This window comes from Rhinolophus hipposideros (assembly GCF_964194185.1).
Source record: "Rhinolophus hipposideros genome assembly, chromosome: 24".
NCBI classification, from domain to species: domain Eukaryota; kingdom Metazoa; phylum Chordata; class Mammalia; order Chiroptera; family Rhinolophidae; genus Rhinolophus; species Rhinolophus hipposideros.
The window spans coordinates 18706776-18723089 of record NC_138070.1 but is presented as its reverse complement, the minus strand read 5'-3'; the positions used below and the strand labels follow the sequence as shown (position 1 = coordinate 18723089).

The window sequence follows — 16314 nt, the reverse complement described above, 5'->3', positions numbered from 1 at the left end:
GTGTGTCTGGAGTGGCGCTTTCCCCCTGCCTTAGCCCCTCCTGGCCCCGTCTGAGAGGTTGGGGCCGCCGAAAACCTCCCTTCTTTGATTCTGCTTTCAGGGAAAAAGGTATTTTCTAGAATGGACTACCTGGAGCTGCTGGTCAGCCCTTTGCTGACTTAGAGAGGCCTGAGCTAAGGGATGGTGAACCAGGCAGGAGGAGAGAGCAAGTCTCATAAGCCGGCAAAGCCTCAGTTTCCCTCTATCAAATAAAGCGATGGCGCTTTTTCCATGTGAAATTCTTTTTGGTGCTCGCCTCTGAACAGATCACAGTGGAGCTGCCTTGGTTGCAGCTGGAACCAGTGCCTGGTCTCACTGCTTGGCCTCTCTGGAAGCCCCTCCATGGGACGGCGGGGCTCCAGTGAGCCAATTAGGAAATCTCTAGTGCTTTCTGTCCAGGCTCTTCCAGGACTCACCAAGTCTGTGGCTGTGCTGATTGGCCACGGAGCCTCGGACTCTTCCCTGCATGTCAGGAGGAACATGACATAGGGATTAACAGCACATAGTCTCTGGGGTCAGGCAGCTCAGAGGTATATCCTGGTCCTGCCACTCGCCAGCTGTGTGGCCTTGGGCATGTGACGCCCATCAAGCCTTGGTTCCTCATCTATAAAGCGCGGCTAGTTGCCATCCCGTCTCCATGAGGTGGTTGGGATTCCCAGAGCTGCTGCAAGGAATACTCTGAACCTGGCTGGCCCTCGATGCCCCCTTACCAGACGCCGCTGTCCTTCCTGTTAGAGGCCAGGCCTCAGACTGTCGCAGGGCCTGGAGAATGACGGCCCTCTCTGCCTCTTCCCACGATCTTATCTGAGTCATTGCAGGTTTCTTTGCTGTTGTTGTTGTTGTTGTTTTGATTTGGGAATTTCCTTAAATGAAAAGCCTCACACACTTAAGCCCCATCAAGCAGTCTATAAACTGAATCCCCTTGTTGATAGGCTGATGATTCCAGGGAAGCGTCTCCACAGTCCAGGTGTTGGTTGCTGTTCCCCTCCAATCTCAGCCATCAATTTGCGGGAGCCTGAAAAGGACCTTGGTTAGTAGAAGCCATGCCGTTTATGGCGAGCCTCGTCTAAGCCAGACTCTGCTCAGCACTTTATGTGCATTATCTCCCCAAACCATTTGAAACAACTCTGTGAGGTTGGTGGTAGTGTGCTTATTTTATAAGGAAGAAACTGAGGTTCTGAGAGGGGAAGCGCCTCCCAAAGACCCACAGCCAGAACTAGCTCGGCCTGTCAGTCCTAGAGCTCCCTTTTTCACCGCGGAGGAAATGGAGGCTCAGAGGGACGAGTTACTTGGCTAAGGTCCTCCAGCCAGGAGAGGAGGGACAGGGCCACAGCTCATCCCAGGGCCCCTGATTCCCAGTGCAGTGCTGTTGGGGGCCTGATGCCCTATCACCCCCTGGCCTCGCCTTCGCCTCCTTCACGCTGGCTCTCCCCACAGTGCATGGGGGCAGCTGCTGCCCTGAGCCCCGCTGTGTGCGGCGTGGAGCTAGATTCGCTCATCTCCCAAGTGAAGGACCTGCTGCCGGACCTCGGTGAGGGTTTCATCCTGGCCTGCCTGGAGCACTACGGCTACGACCCGGAGCAAGTGATCAACGACATCCTGGAGGAGCGGCTGACCCCTGCCCTCAGCCAGCTGGACCGCAGCCTGGACAGGTGCGAGGAGGCGCACGACAGCCGGGCTGCCTCAGGCCCTGGCCACAGGCGCTCTGCAGGCCCTCGGCTGGGCCCCTTCTTAGCTCCTCTGCCTCCGTTCTTCCTTCCTTGGTGTCCCAGGACTCAGCGCGTTCTGTCTTCCCCACAGCGATGTTTCCCGACCATTTAAACTAATGTCCCTGGGGAATCATAAAAACCGTAGACCCCACCCCTACCCCCAAGAGATTCTCACATGTCCCCTGCAAGACAGAGTGCATAGCGGGATATCCCTGCTGCTCCCTGTGGGAAGACCTGTTAGAGACACGGGATGTGACAGAGGGGTTGCTGAGCCCTTCAGAGCTCCGAGTTGCTGACCTGCCCCTGTCATTGCCACCTTTCCAGTAGAATCCTGATGGAGAATGGCCAGGGCTTTTCACTTCCTTCATACCTACCCTTTCTGAGTTTGGCCCACTGTTCCCTGAAGGCCCATGGGCCATCAGGAATGAGTGCATGAATGGGTGTTTCTTCCATAAACAAATGATGTTTATCAAATGAGTGAATTAAGTTAGCTGTGCCTTTGGGCAAGTTCCTCAGCCTCTTTGTGCCCATTTTACAGATGAGCACACTGAGGCACAAAGAGGTTGAGTTACCTATGGCTGCCTATCTCATAGGGCTGTTGTGAGCATTCAGTGAGGGAGGGAACTTTGAAGAAAATCTGTATGACGGGCACATGGGACCAAGGGGGAGCTTTGGTCCCCTGTGAGGTGTGGGTGCCGACCAGGCAGGGCCAAATAGGGTAGGCTTTTAGATTGTGTCCCAGGGGTGGCTCTTGAAAGAGAGCGGAGAATCTAATGGCTATAACAAGGTAGGGGAAAGTGGGGCACAAGTAGGCATCAACTAGCATGTCCCCCTTAAATTTATTTCTGTGCCACCCCCCAGACAAGTGAAACCAGACCCGACACCCCTACTGACATCTCGTCACAACGTCTTCCAGAATGATGAGTTTGATGTGTTCAGCAGGGACTCAGTGGACCTAAGCCGGGTACACAAGGGCAGGAGGTAAGTCCCCAACTCTGCACGTGCAGTGAGAAAGCAAGAGAAACCAATCTCTCGAGCCAGTTCTCGATGGCACTGGCCTGAGGTCAACGCAGGGCTCCCCAGCAGCCCAGACCTGTGTGCTCCCAGCAAGCAGGGGCAGGTTCTTTAACAATTATGCTTTAAGCTCTGACTCTAACCAGGCTGGTTTTCAGTGAATCCTCCTTGTTAACAGCAAAAGGCCAGCGGTGCCAAAACTGTCCTCCCCCTCCCTTCTTACGCCTTTGGATATGCCGACCATCGAATCACTGGATGGTAGAGCTGGGCATCTCCTTGACCTGATTTTCTCCAGTCTGTGACAAAACGAGAAAATTAAGGACCTATACTAAGTGAGCTTTTCAGAAGGTGAACACATTTCATTTTAAGGCCTTTCTACATACTGTATTTGTAGTTTATGTCCTGCCTACTTTTTTGGCATTGAAAGTCCATTCCTGATTTATTGATTCATTCAACAAATATGTGCCCAGTGCTTATGGCCTTCCAAGGTCCTGGATTTCTTAGGTGCTGGGGATACAGTGAGGGGGTGAAATAGATACGACCCCTGCTCACATGGAGTTTGCACTAATCCATTGGCCAAACAAGCAAGGTAAAATCGCAGGTAAAACAGGTAATACAAGGTGAAGGTGTGCAGACTCCTGAGCCTCTGGCAGGCACTTTGATCCGGGCAGGAAGGGTCAGTTGCACAAAGGGGAGAAGGAGAAGCTTTCCAAAGAGAGTGAACAGCAGGAGCAGGGGCCCCAAGGCTGTGGGGAGCATGGTAATCGTGCCATGAGCCAACACATTTTATGTTTTAGAAAGATCACCTGACTTTGGAATGGATGGATACCCATGGGAGGGGCCAAGAGTCGGCAGTGATGGTAGAGAGGATGGCATAGTAGAGAAGAGCAAGATAAGATTGTTGATAACGCTGTGCTAGTCCCCCAAAGTTCTCCTAAATGATGTTGGTTTATGAGATCCAGAAATCTGGGCACTGAGCACAGCCTGCTGTTTCCCCCATCACATAGATGGAGACAGTGAGGTTCAGGTAGGGGTGAGGTTATGAGATCCAGAAATCTGGGCACTGAGCACAGCCTGCTATTTCCCCCATCACATAGATGGAGACAGTGAGGTTCAGGTAGGGGTGAGGTTATGAGATCCAGAAATCTGGGCACTGAGCACAGCCTGCTATTTCCCCCGTCATATAGATGGAGACAGTGAGGTTCAGGTAGGGGTGAGGACCTGCCCCGATCTTATGATCGGAGCCCCAGTGGCAGTGCAAGCTGCTGCTTCAGTGAGGGCCCTGTGCTATTTCCCCTCCCTAGGGCCATCCAGTGTTGGAAGGTAGGCTGGCCAAGGGCTTGGGGAGCGGGCACAGGGCAGCTACAAAGCCAGCTGGCTGGCTGGACAGGAAGCAGTTGTAAACTGCTTAGTCACACACATTGCAACATCCCCAGTTCCCAAGCCGGAGATGGTATCCTGCATCGGTGGCCACTGTTCCAGGCCATGGTGACTCTCTGCAGCTCCTGCTGTGGGGAGAGGGGCACACAAGGTCTGTGCCCCTGCTCAGAGAGTGCTCCTGGCTGCCAGGCAGAGACACTGGGTGGCAAATGTTTACTGAACTCATTGTGCTGGATAGTCAGGGACTGGGGATTGCAAAGCGGCAAAGCCTCCATTCATGTAGTCATTATTTATTCATTCAGCAAATATTTATTAAGCGATTTACTAGCACCAGATCCTGTGCTGGATAGTAGAGAGACAAGGTGAACAGGGCGTCCCGGGCCTCACCCTCAAACAGTGCAGAGACCGTGGGAAAGACTTAGACCATGAAATAAGCAGTGACTAATCAGAGAGGTGCTGGGAAGGGGCATACAAGGGCCTCAGCAGGGCCACCTGTCTTCTGGGCAGGGCAGAAGCTCAGGGCCCTGGACCCTACCCTCACGGACCACATGAGAAATGAAGTAGCACAAGGCAGGTCACACTTGAATTAAAATGCGTGGGTGTGTTATTAAGTCAGGTCAGATGCACTCAGTGGCTCAAGTAATAAGGAAATCTGTCCCCTTGTATGACAAGAAATGGCAAGGTAGGGCAGTCTAGTTTGGGTTGACCTGTGTGCAGCCACGTCTTGCATGCATCTTTTCCATCTCTTGGAGCTGGTTCCCACAAGGCCACTGGGTGGCTGCTGCTGTTTGACTCACGACCTCCAGAAATGACAGTGCCAAGAGGAAGTCTGGACCAGGTCATGTCGTATCTCTCTTAGAGACCAGGAAACCTTTCCCAGAAGTCTCCAGATTCCTTCACATCTCACTGGGGAACTGGGTCACAGGGCCGAGATCCAGGGCTTCAGGAAAAGGGGGGAGGGTGAAAGATCTGAACAAAACGAGGGTCTGTGAGGAGTAGGGATCACGTAGAGGGTGGCTATTGGATAGATACCAAGCACACAGACTGCAGGCATATCATAGCTATGCGAAAGAGGCGGTGTGTATAATAAGGTGGGTTCCCCTAACTCCTTTGGACTTAACAGTGGTGCCCTGGGAGATGACAAGTGTTCTCCCCCAAAAAAGGTTCTATGACCCAAAAAGTCTGTGTACTCTGTCTGCCTCTAGGAGCGTCACAGAGCATATTAAAAGCTCTGACAAGTCCTACCACAAAAGAAATAGGATTCAGTTTGTTGAGCCCAGCAGGTGCCAGGTCCATTTCTACTCATCGTCTTATTTTACCTCACATCATCCCTGGGAGGCAGAACTAACACTTGGCAAGGATAAGGGACTTGCCTGTGATCACACAGCTCAGGAAGTAGCAGAGCAGACTTGAGTCAGGAGATCTGTGTTCTGGCCCTGTCCTTGCTGGTAGAAGCTGTGTGACCTTGGGAAGGTTGCTGTGCCTCTCTGGATCCCCTGATTCCTCACCTGGAAAAAAGAAGGGTTTATTGCTTCTGCAGGCCCTTTAGAAGTTCAAAGGTGGGAGTCACCCCACTAAGAGTCAGTTTCAGTTGGGCCTTAAAGGAAAGGCTGGAGGAAGTGGGGAGGGGAAAGGTAGTCAGGTTTCAGGGAGCCCACATGTTCCCTGGGCTCAGTGCCATCTTTAGGAGGCCAAGTATGCAACCTGCTCCAAAGATAGTCTCAAGCCACTGCTGCCAGCGTTTCCAGGCTTTCTGGCCCTCAAGTGGATCTTCTCCCGGCTAGTTTTGCCCCTCATTTTCTTTTCCTTCCTGACTCCAAATGAGATCATGGGGCTAAAGCCACACCTACCTAGATGGTGTAGACAAGGGTACCCAGGGTGCCAGGTTCCACTGTCGCTAGCTGTGTCCTCTGCCAAGTGCCCAGCTGGGGTGGGTGGAGTTTGCCAGGCTTCTCTGTCTGGCCCTGCCAGGGAGTCACATAACCAGAGACCACATAGTGCAAAAGAACCGCCCGACTTCGCAAAACCTGGGACAGTGTGGACCAGGAGCCCTGGGGTGTAGCAGAAAGGACAGTGATCTCCCTCGTCCACCCTTGGAGCCCTGGCCCAGCACAGGTCCGGGCATCTAGTAGGCGCTGAGGAAATACATTTTGAATGAATGGATGTACTCCTACCAGTGGCACCAACCACTGTGACAAGCCTGGGCCCCTTTCATTTCCTGTCCACTTCTTTCCTCTCCAGCTCCCAGCTTGGCGAAGAGAGGCAGGTCAGGACCAAGGTCACAGTCACAGGCTCCCTTTCCTGGTGTGATGTGAAAGGCTCCTGTGGGCCAAGATTTTGTCCACATCAAATGCGCCCCCCCCAGAGCCTCCATTATCCCTCTCCAGACCCCAGCTAGACCCCCTGAGCCAGAGTTCATTCCTTCTTTCTGAGTTTCCAGAGCTGCTCGCCTCCAGTGAGTACATTTCATGTCGGTTGCCATTTGCCAGGGTCACTCCCCTAGACTGAGTTTCATGAGGGCAGATCCATATCCTACTCTTTTCTGAGTCTCTCCCCAACTCAGCCTTAGTACCCTGCCTGGCACATAGTAGGCCCGTTGTAAAAACTATTGAAGAAAGTCAGGCTCTAACCCACCACGCTGGAAGCTGAGTCCTCACCTGCCCCAAGCTCCCAGGCAGACAGCCGGACAGACTCAGGATCCTGCCCTTCCCTGCACCAAAGCCAGTTAATAGAAGATTTTCATGGAAGCTAGGTATATAGCTTTGTGTCTCTTCTTTTTTCCCCCCTACCCTTGATACATTCCAGAGACCTGATTTCACAGCTAAGCTGGATTTTCTTACCTAGTATCTCGTATTGATTTTCCCCTGCAGGGTTTGAAACTACATTCCACAGCCCTGTGTGTCTGATAAGCCAGGGTTTGGGGTTTTTTGATTTGTTTTGTTTGACAGGCCAGGTTTTTCTACAGATTTGCAAAGCCATGAGTCAAGAGGCCTGAGTCCCACCAGGACGGGGCCACAGCTCACTGGGGTCCCAAGCAGTACCTCCCCTTCCCTGCACTGCACCTGAGCTTCCTCACCTGGGATAGGATAGGAGTTGAACTTTCAGGCTTTTTCTGACATGGAAGATTCAATGTAGAATAGATAAGACAGCCATTGTGGTGAGTGGGACCCCCTCTTTGCACCTCATCCCAGAGGCCCCCTGGAGCTACCCTAAACTCAGGAAGAAAACCACTTGTGGCCTTGCTCTTTCTTAAGTGTTGGTTTTGAAAGATTCAGATAACCCAAGGCCCTCCTGGGAATCACCATTGTCATTTGGGGGGGTGGGGCTTACTAGCCCCTTCTCTGTGCTTTTACATACCTGGGTATATATGTGCCCATAGGAACTGATAGTTGGTCTGGTTTGCGCTCAGCTTTTTATACAGATGAGATCCTACCATAGCGTTTTTTGTAGCCTGCTTTCCTCGGGAACAGATCAGACTTCCTTTTCCGGCAGCACAGAGAGATCACCATCGTTCTTGAGCACTGCCTCACGATGTTCTGGACTAGAGACGTGGCACAGGTCATTTGGCTGTCTCCCCAGTGATGGACAGTAGTTGCTTTCCATTTCCTCTGTTACAATTGATGCTGTAAAGAAAATCCCCAGTTAGACGTCCTGGTGTGCACCGCCAGCGTTTCTCTAAGGTGGAATTTCCCAGTCCACCTTAGAGGTGGGCATGTTTCATCAGCTGCCCTGGGATGCCCTCCAAAGTGTGGGCCCCGTCACGTGGCAGAGCAGCGGTGAGTCTCACCCGCCCACACCCCTGCCCGTGTTTGATACCAGTTGTCCCAGTTTTGGGCGGCCTGAGGGGTAAAGAAGTGAGCTGGTGGTCCCTCCAGATTCTCGTACCCCACAGCCTGCAAAGCCTGATGATTCTCCTTCCTCTGCCCTTGGCTGCTCCCTCTCGTTGCCAGGAAGGAGGAGAGCACGCAGATCCTACTGAACGACAGGCGGGAGGTGGCGGCGCAGCGGCAGCGCTATGAGCAGTACAGCGTGGTGGTGGAGGAGGTAGGCGTCGTCAGGCCGCTGGGCCCGTGCTGGGCTGGGGACACCGGCCAGCCCCTGGGCCCCTCGGACCCATGCTTCTGCCACTGCAGGTGCCGGTGCAGCCCGGTGAGGGCCTGTCCTACTGCGGCGATGACTATGAGGACGAGTACGATGACACGTACGATGGCAACCAGGTGGGCGCCAACGATGCCGACTCGGATGACGAGCTCATCAGCCGCAGGTAAGGCCGTGAGGCCAACAGGGCGGAAGTCGGGGGCAGAGGGGCTTTCCAGCCTGTGGGGCTCTCCTGTAGCCTCTGGTTTTACAGAGGGGAAGCCAAGGCCCTGATCACATGAGCAGGTCAGTGGCAGAACCAGGGCCCAAAGCCAGGCCTCCTGACTCATAGTCCAGTGCTCTCTCCACTCCCAGCCACCCTTTGGCTGGTTGGTCCAACCCACCCTCTGTGGGGCAGCATTAATTTGGTTTCACGTAGTAACCAAATTAATTGCAGAAAACTTTTCCCAGTGGAATCATATGGAGATTCCCCAACACAGATAAAAACAGAACTGGAGGGAAAAAAAACAAAAGACAAACAAAGCTGGAGACCCCCCACATTCCCAGCTCAGTCTCCCCTAACCCCGCTTCCCCCACACACACACCCCCTCAGAATCCATGGGCTGGAGCAGAGCCCTTCTCATCAGCCCCTCTCACCCAGCCCTGCCCTCCTCCCTGAGGCGCTCCCTCCAGGTTTAATCTAATCTTTGATCTTACTTTCTCTCTAAACCCTTAGGCCCTTCACCATCCCTCAGGTGCTGAGAACCAAAGTGCCCAGAGAAGGGCAGGAGGAAGAGGAGGAGGAAGAAGAAGCTGAGGACGAGGCCCCCAAAGTAGGTGGCAGATGAAGGGGAGGGTGCAGTTGTGAAGGGCGACTCGGGAGCACTCCCTCCACCGTCTCTGTACCTGGCCTCGAGGCAGCCCCAGCATTACTACCCAAGAGAAAAGGGGCCCCTTCAAGCCCAGGATGTCTGCTTGGAGAGCCGCTGGCTTAGAACTTGCCTCTGCCGCCCAGGGGGGCCCAGGGGACGGATCAGAGGCTGGGCCTTTGAGCTGCTGGGTTCATTAGGCCCTGGAGCCTGGGGACCAAGAGAGAGGCAGCTGTCGGCTGTCGTGCCCAGGATGGCAATTCTTAAAATCAGAGAAGCGTTAGCGCCCAAGGGCCCTTGAAGGTCATCTGGGCTGATGGGTTTGAAAATTCTATTTTTTGGCAGCTAAACTTTTTTTTGAAAAGAAATCTTAAATAGAACCTCAACATATAAAACAAATAAAAGTGTAGTGCTGCTCAGGTTGAATGGGGTGGAAGCCTGGGACCCCCTGGGTCCCCTCATGCCCTCCCACCAGGGTTACTCATGTGTTTTGTCTGAGTAAATGATTAGTGGGTCCTGGTGGAGACAGCCTGGTGGTGGTAGGGCAGCATACACGCCCTATCCCAGGGGCCCCTCAGCACAAGCATAGGCCAGAGCTTCCAGGGCTTTCCCTGCTTTCAGGCAAGGGGGCAGCCCCGATATTTATGTAAAAATCTTCCATTTTTCAAAGGTTACTAATTCTACTTGGTGTTTTGTTGGTGTTTTTTAAAGCAGCATGGGCCACCAATGCTGACTGTTCTTTAGGTCACAGTTATTCCTTACACTCTTGCTAGCCCACGCTCCTTTCACTCTTGTAGAAAACAGTCCTCAGGAGTGGGCACTCCCATAGCATGTTGGTGGTGGCACCAGCCTGAGGACAAGTCAGCTTCCAGGGGCGACTCTCTTGGCTTTGAAGGCCCTACCTGGCCTCTCATGGTGGCCATCCTGGCCTCCCGTTGCTCCCATTTGTCATTATGCTTCAACTACAGTCAGCCACCCTACTGTGCCTATCCAGGAAGCCTCTGTCCCTTTTGCTGCCTCCTTCCTCGGGGAATTGAGGGGAAGGACGGAGGAGGTAGCTTCTAGTAGAAAGCCTGGACCATAGCAAGCCTTGTTCTATTCTGGGGCATCACCCTGCCAGGCTGTGGCCTCCCCGACTCCTGGCATGGAGGCATAACAAGACTCAGTCGGGCTCAGCCTCACCATGGCTTAGGGAAATGGGGCAACTCGTGATTCTTTTCTCCCCTCCCCTCCACAGCCTGACCATTTTGTGCAGGACCCTGCGGTGCTGCGGGAGAAAGCCGAAGCCAGGCGCATGGCCTTCCTCGCCAGAAAGGGGTGAGCATTTCAGGAGCTGTTTCTGGTGGGAAGGAACCCATCTGGGGAGGGCCCAGCCAACTACCCAGGAAGCCCACACATAAACCCTAACAGTTTTATGTATATTGACTTCTCTCTCACCACAACCCTATAAAGTAGCTACTATTATCATTATTCTCATTTTACAGATGAGGAAACTGAGGCCCAGAGATGTTAAGTAATCTTCCAAAGGTCACACAGTTAGTAGATGGTGGAGCAAAGATTGTATCCAGGCGGCTCAGCTCGGGTCCACACTTGTAACCATTATTTAACAGACATTACAAGGGGTTAACACCCAGTGTGGGAGCCCAGTGTGTCCAGAGCTAGCTGGTGTCAAGCAGAGTGTAAGGTGTGAGAGAGCTCAGACAGACATACATCCTTTATGGCTGAAAAGGTCATGAGACAGACGAGAGCACTTGAGCTGGGCCCTTAAGGGTAGAAAGGATGGGAAGGCGTTTGTCAAGGAGGGCAAAAAGAGAAGAAAGCACAGATGTGGTCAGGGAGAGGGGTCTTCGGAGGGGAGCTGGGAACACATAACCAGAGACACCTCTAATTCATCCCCCTCATCTTCCCAGTGAAGAGATGTCCTAGAGGGGACAAGGACCTGCCTAAGGTCCCTCCTCCACTGAAGGCCAAACCGGGGTGGAAGCCCAGACCCCGTCCTGGCCCTGGGACTCCCACAGCACTGACCACTGTGTGCAGGAGGCCTCACCAAAGAGGGAAGGCATGTGGGTCTCATTCTGAAGGCAATGGGAGCCCCAGAAATTTGTTGAGTAGGGAGCAGAGCAACTCGGACTTTTCTTCCATCCCAAACCCCTGGTCACAGAGCTCTGGACAAACCCAGCCATTGAGATGGTCTGAAAAGGTCCTAGGTCATGTCTGTGCATGCACTTGGTCTTTGGAGGCCACCAGGCAAGGCTCTGAGTAGCACAGGAGTATCACCTCATCTATAGCACGAAGCCCTGATGGAGAAGGGAAAGGACCCATCCCGAAGCCTTCCTCCTCTCCTTGGTGGGCTGCAGTTAACCCACTGGCTGCTCCTTCCTCACAGCTTAGCCAGGGTCCCATCTAGAGGCCAAGTTCAGAGAAGAGAAATCACCAGGCACAGGGCTGGCCAGAACCCCAGTATCCCTTCCCTGCCGGGCTCTTTCTCATTCTACAGAAATTGGGACATGGGTGTCCTGGCCCAAACTGTATGTCCTTTCTCAGAGACCTCTGAGGAAATCTGTGGGCTGTTCCTATCAGAGCTTCTTCTGGCTGATGGGTTCTCCTGGAGATGGGTTGTTCTTCCTTCAGGTACCGGCATGACAGCTCGACGGCAGTGGCCGGCAGCCCCCGGGGCCACGGGCAGAGCCGTGAGACAACTCAGGAACGCCGGAAGAAGGAATCCAACAAGTCGACGCGAGCCAACCACAACCGGAGAACCATGGCCGACCGCAAAAGGAGCAAAGGCATGATTCCATCCTGAAGCTGCCATGCCGCGGAGGCCGCGGTGCCAAACCCATCAGGAGGCATCTCCATAGCCCCGGGCCTCTCACCAGTTGGCTCCCTGCCAGGGCCCCAAGTTCAACTCCACCCCTCAGTAGCCTCAGCTTTGCAGCCCCTGAGAAGGCCGCCTCATTGTCCACCAGCCAGCCGGGAGCACCTTCTTGTACAATACACAGTGCCTTATTCCACGGCGGAAGAACCCAGGGGCCAGCGAGCAGGCACAAGGGCCCGGGACAGAGCCCCAAGGCAAGCCCCCCAAACCTCGTGCAGCAAGACACCATTTCCCTTTTCCCTGGATGGCAGGAAACCTGTATACTCAAAAACAAAACGAAAGGCCGGCGAATAAAATTTTTGACCCTTTTAAGCAATCCTCCATGATGTGCCCGTGATCCGCTCTCCCTGTGTGCCATTCTTCAGTGCCAGCCGCTATCTGGAGAGGAAGAGGGCAGGACGGTCACCATGCTCTTTTCATCCACCTTTTGTGCTTTCCTCTCCTTGCAACCCCTCCTAATGTTGCTCTGCCTTGCTGTGTGTCCCCGAGAACACCAGTTCCTTCTCTGAACCGCGAGTACCTGCTTGTGGAAGAAAGGACTTGGTATGTGAGGCCCTGCAGTCCCATCTGTTATCTCATTCAGCCCCCACCAGCTCCACCTGGAGAAGGTGGGTACTGTGCTTAGCCCCACAGTACAGATGAGGAAGGTGAGCACCGAGAGCTGAAGGCGCCTGCCCGGCCACAACTAGGAAGTGGGAGAACAGGCTTGGACACTCAGTCTGACCCCTGGCCTTTATCGGGTCCTAGACCCCTGAGGGTGGTGTCATCTCCATCTCAGCTGGCCTGAGGACACTTGGCCAGCGGCAGAGCCAGTACCAGAACTCAGTGCCTCCTGGTTGCATATACACTCTTAAATACTCCAAAATTGAGGGGTTGTAGACCAGAAGAAACAAGTGAGGATGTTACTGCCGAGCCCTGTTGGAGCGAGTGGGACTTGGGCCCAGTTCCTCAGAGCCTCCTCCCAGGCATGACCAACTGGCCCCCCAGAATTTTGCTGAACGATGATGGCAGAACACCAGTGGGGCATTTGCTGGTCTGATCCTAGCCCAGCCTGGCCTGCATGTAGGCCATCAGCAGAAGCCAGGGCCCCTGCCAAGCTGGACCTTGACAAATCACCCTAGATGCTAGTACAATTTATTTGCATGTGGTTAGGATGAGCGTCTGAAGCAGCAAGGCAGACAAGCTCTTGACGAATTAGTTTTGTTAGGTCAGCCCGTACAAGTGAAAATCAATACCAATTCCTCTGTGTGACACCAGTTCTCTTGGTGCGTTGGCGATGCCGAGCAGATGTGGGGTGGTGTCCTCCCCTCACATGGCTGAATTAGCTGAGCTCAGGCCCGGGGTCAGCCACCCTGACAGGCAGCAGGAAGACTCTGTTTCTTCCCGGAGGCATTTGCCTGGAGCAGCAGGGGCCATTCTTTTCTCTGTTGCTGAACACCTCAGACCCAGCTCTTATTCCTGGAGCAAAGCGATGCGGATTGGGGGAACTCCCAGGCTTTGCCTGCTTTACCTGTTTCTGTTCATATAGCCCTCTCACCTTCACTTGGTCATCTACACCTCCTGACCACCCAGAATGGCATTCAGGGTTCACAATGGCTTCCTGGTTCAAAGGACTTGAGAAAATAGAAGTGATTTTTCAAATTTTCCAGAATGTAGTGCCAGGTCAAATTTAATCTCTCTTGAGGAACTATGTACTTTCTCATTTCACATCTTGAGGGCACCCTTTCAGGGATGCTTTGAAAACAGCTCAGGGGTCCTCCAGAATGGTGCTGATAGGCACACCCCTTCACCTCTTGGGGCCTCAGTTTTCCCATCTGTAAGGTGGGTACACTGAACAAGATGAATGGTTTCCACTTGGTGCCAATCAGATTCTCTGAGGAGGCCCCACGGTTTAAGACCGGCAATGGCAGAAGTGTTAGAAGTGAAATGGGGTGGAGGCTTGAACCCTGCCCACTTGGTCACAGGGGCCCATCATCCCCACTACTGTTCCTAAGCAGGAATTTTCCAAGTGCCTTCTCTGTACCCTGGCAGAGAACATGACTTCCCACAGGCATTTCCCAGGAAGCTTGTAAGACCTTGTGCATCCGAGAGGACTTAAGACTGACCTTTGTTTTTCGTCCAGTGTAATGATGGTGAACATGTTTGTATGAACAGTACTTCTGTGCCTCTGTGAGTGGGTGGACCGAGCCTGTCACTGTTTCTAAAAGGGAGCCCAGGAGCCCAGGGAGTATCTTGCCCAAAGCCCATGGCAAGTTAGTGGCAGAGCCTGGATGTAGATCATTTTTGAGTCGCCCTCTTAGACAGCCAAGTGTGTTCTGGAAGAATGAATGGTTGTCAAGAACCTGCTTCTCCCTGCACACCAGGAGCTTGGGGTAAATACTACAAGGAGGGAAACAAAAATAAAAATAAAAGTAAATGCACCAAAAATGCAGGGGGGTATTGTGGAGCCTCCCCTTTAAATGATGTCAATGAAGCCTTGCTAGCCACACAGGAAACTAAATACTCAAGAATAATGTTTTTTAAAAAGAATAAATTTGAAAGTAGACTACGTGATGGTCACGTACCATGATTGTGAAAGTATTTTTAAAAAAATCATTGATTTTGTATACAGACCAAATCTGGAAGGGAATGTGCATAAATGAAAATGATGTGAGATCATGATGATTTGTAATGAGAATAAAAGCACTTACTACTTACCGTGGCCAGAGTTTCCACTGGGCTCTCTCCTTGCATTGTCTTGTTTAATCCTCACAAGGGAGGTACAGATGAGAAAAATCGAGGTACAGAGAGTGTAGGCGACCTGACCAAGCAGGCGCACACGTTTAGCAAGTGTCTAAGGAGGATGCATTCAGTCACTCCTGAAGCCCGCACTCAACCCTTAAGCCAGCCTCCTTGCCATGCCCGCAGCCCTGTTACTGTTCTTACAAAGAAAGAAGGAAATGCAAGTCAAATAGCTGCAGAACAAGAGGACAGGAAATCCCATTTCATCAGGCTAATGGGATCCGTTACATGTATGTTTGATATTGTCCCGCCTATCTCAGATGCTCTGTTCCATTTTTTTCCCCACTTTCTGTCTTTAAATTCATTTATCCTTCTCTCTGTGTGTCCAATATGCTATTCAGCCCATTGAATCATTCTTTCTCTGAGTGTCCTGTTTCTCTAGCGGAACTGGAGAAAAGGCTAGGGGCAGAACATTTCAGCTGAGATGAGGACAGCAGAGCCTGGGGAGCACTGAGGCCTGGGAGGGGGCCAAGAGGCTGGCGAAGTCGAAAGGTCCAGGGTGCAGGTAGAAGAGGGGGTGGAGGAGAGGGAGTGAACCCCAGATATAGGGCCACAGGCTAAGCCAGGCTGTGGCCGAGACGTTTGTTCAGAGCTGCAGCTTTCAGTGTTTGCTGCCTTCCCTCCAGGCTTGGGGTATCGACAGTCAGCCTGGTTTGGAGGGTCAAGGAGGGAGGGCAAGTGCATCCACTCAGCACACATTTCCCGAGATCTATTAGATGCCAAGCACTGCGCCAGGCCTCGTGAGCAAGACCCAACCAACACGCGTGGAATTGGTGGTCCAAGGGGGGTGTGGATGTTAAGACATGTTTGGAAAATGATTTGTCACTGTCGTGCTAAGTCTTAATAAATAAATTAATAAAGAAATGAGCAGGCAAGGTCAACAGAAAGAGGCTGAGTGCAATGAGATTTTCTAGAATCAGAGGGTGGTGGTCACGGTGTCACGCAGGAGCCAAGAGGTCAACCAGGCTAAGGCCATGGGGTTCCTGGGGCTCTGTCCCAGCTTTGCCAGGAAGCAGAGGGGAGGCGGGCAGAGGGAAGAATGGAAGATGAGGAAGGGAAGGCAGGAGAGTGGGCCTCTCTTGAACTCGACATCCAAGAGGAGGAAGAGGGGGCTCAGCGGTGAAGAGGAAGTGTTAGAACCAGAACATGTTTATGGGATGGCTAGAAGGAGCTGGGGAGGCACCAGGGCTCCAGGTAACCCAGTGAGGGGAGGGGGGGGAGGCCAGGGCCCACGTGGAACTCCCCGGGTCACCCCATAGAGCAAGGGGCAGCCCAGCATCAGGTCATTTCTAAATCTTGGTGCTGGGGCAGTAGGGAAGGGCCTTGACTGTGGCCAGAGGCTGTTGCCGTTCTGCAGCCTGAACCAAGGTACAAAAAAATCAGTCTAAAGGTTACATCTCCAGCTCTATATGTGTGTGCGTGGTGGGGGGTGGCGGTGTCTTAAAATGAGCACGAAATTCTGACTTCCCATCATACTAGAAATTCTCTTCCCACAATCAATAATCAAGAGAATTTTACACAGCCTGGCAGAATTCAGAGAATCTTAAAGGGCATTTAGTCCAGAATTTCT

At 52.8% G+C, this 16314-nt stretch overlaps 1 protein-coding gene across 4 annotated transcripts in view; it reads left to right on the top strand.

The window, feature by feature from the left end:
• ASCC2 (activating signal cointegrator 1 complex subunit 2) overlaps window positions 1–14669 on the top strand; it is a 39289-nt gene extending 24620 nt beyond the window's left edge. For all 4 annotated transcript variants that reach the window (XM_081037712.1, XM_081037711.1, XM_081037714.1 and 1 more), the window contains 7 exons: window positions 1477–1691; window positions 2610–2729; window positions 8093–8186; window positions 8276–8406; window positions 8956–9052; window positions 10326–10405; window positions 11720–14669. In XM_081037712.1, coding sequence (XP_080893838.1) covers window positions 1477–1691; window positions 2610–2729; window positions 8093–8186; window positions 8276–8406; window positions 8956–9052; window positions 10326–10405; window positions 11720–11891 — 909 coding nt within the window. In that variant the 3' untranslated portion in view covers window positions 11892–14669. The remainder of the gene's footprint in view (window positions 1–1476; window positions 1692–2609; window positions 2730–8092; window positions 8187–8275; window positions 8407–8955; window positions 9053–10325; window positions 10406–11719) is intronic.
• The last annotated feature ends 1645 nt before the right edge of the window (window positions 14670–16314 follow it).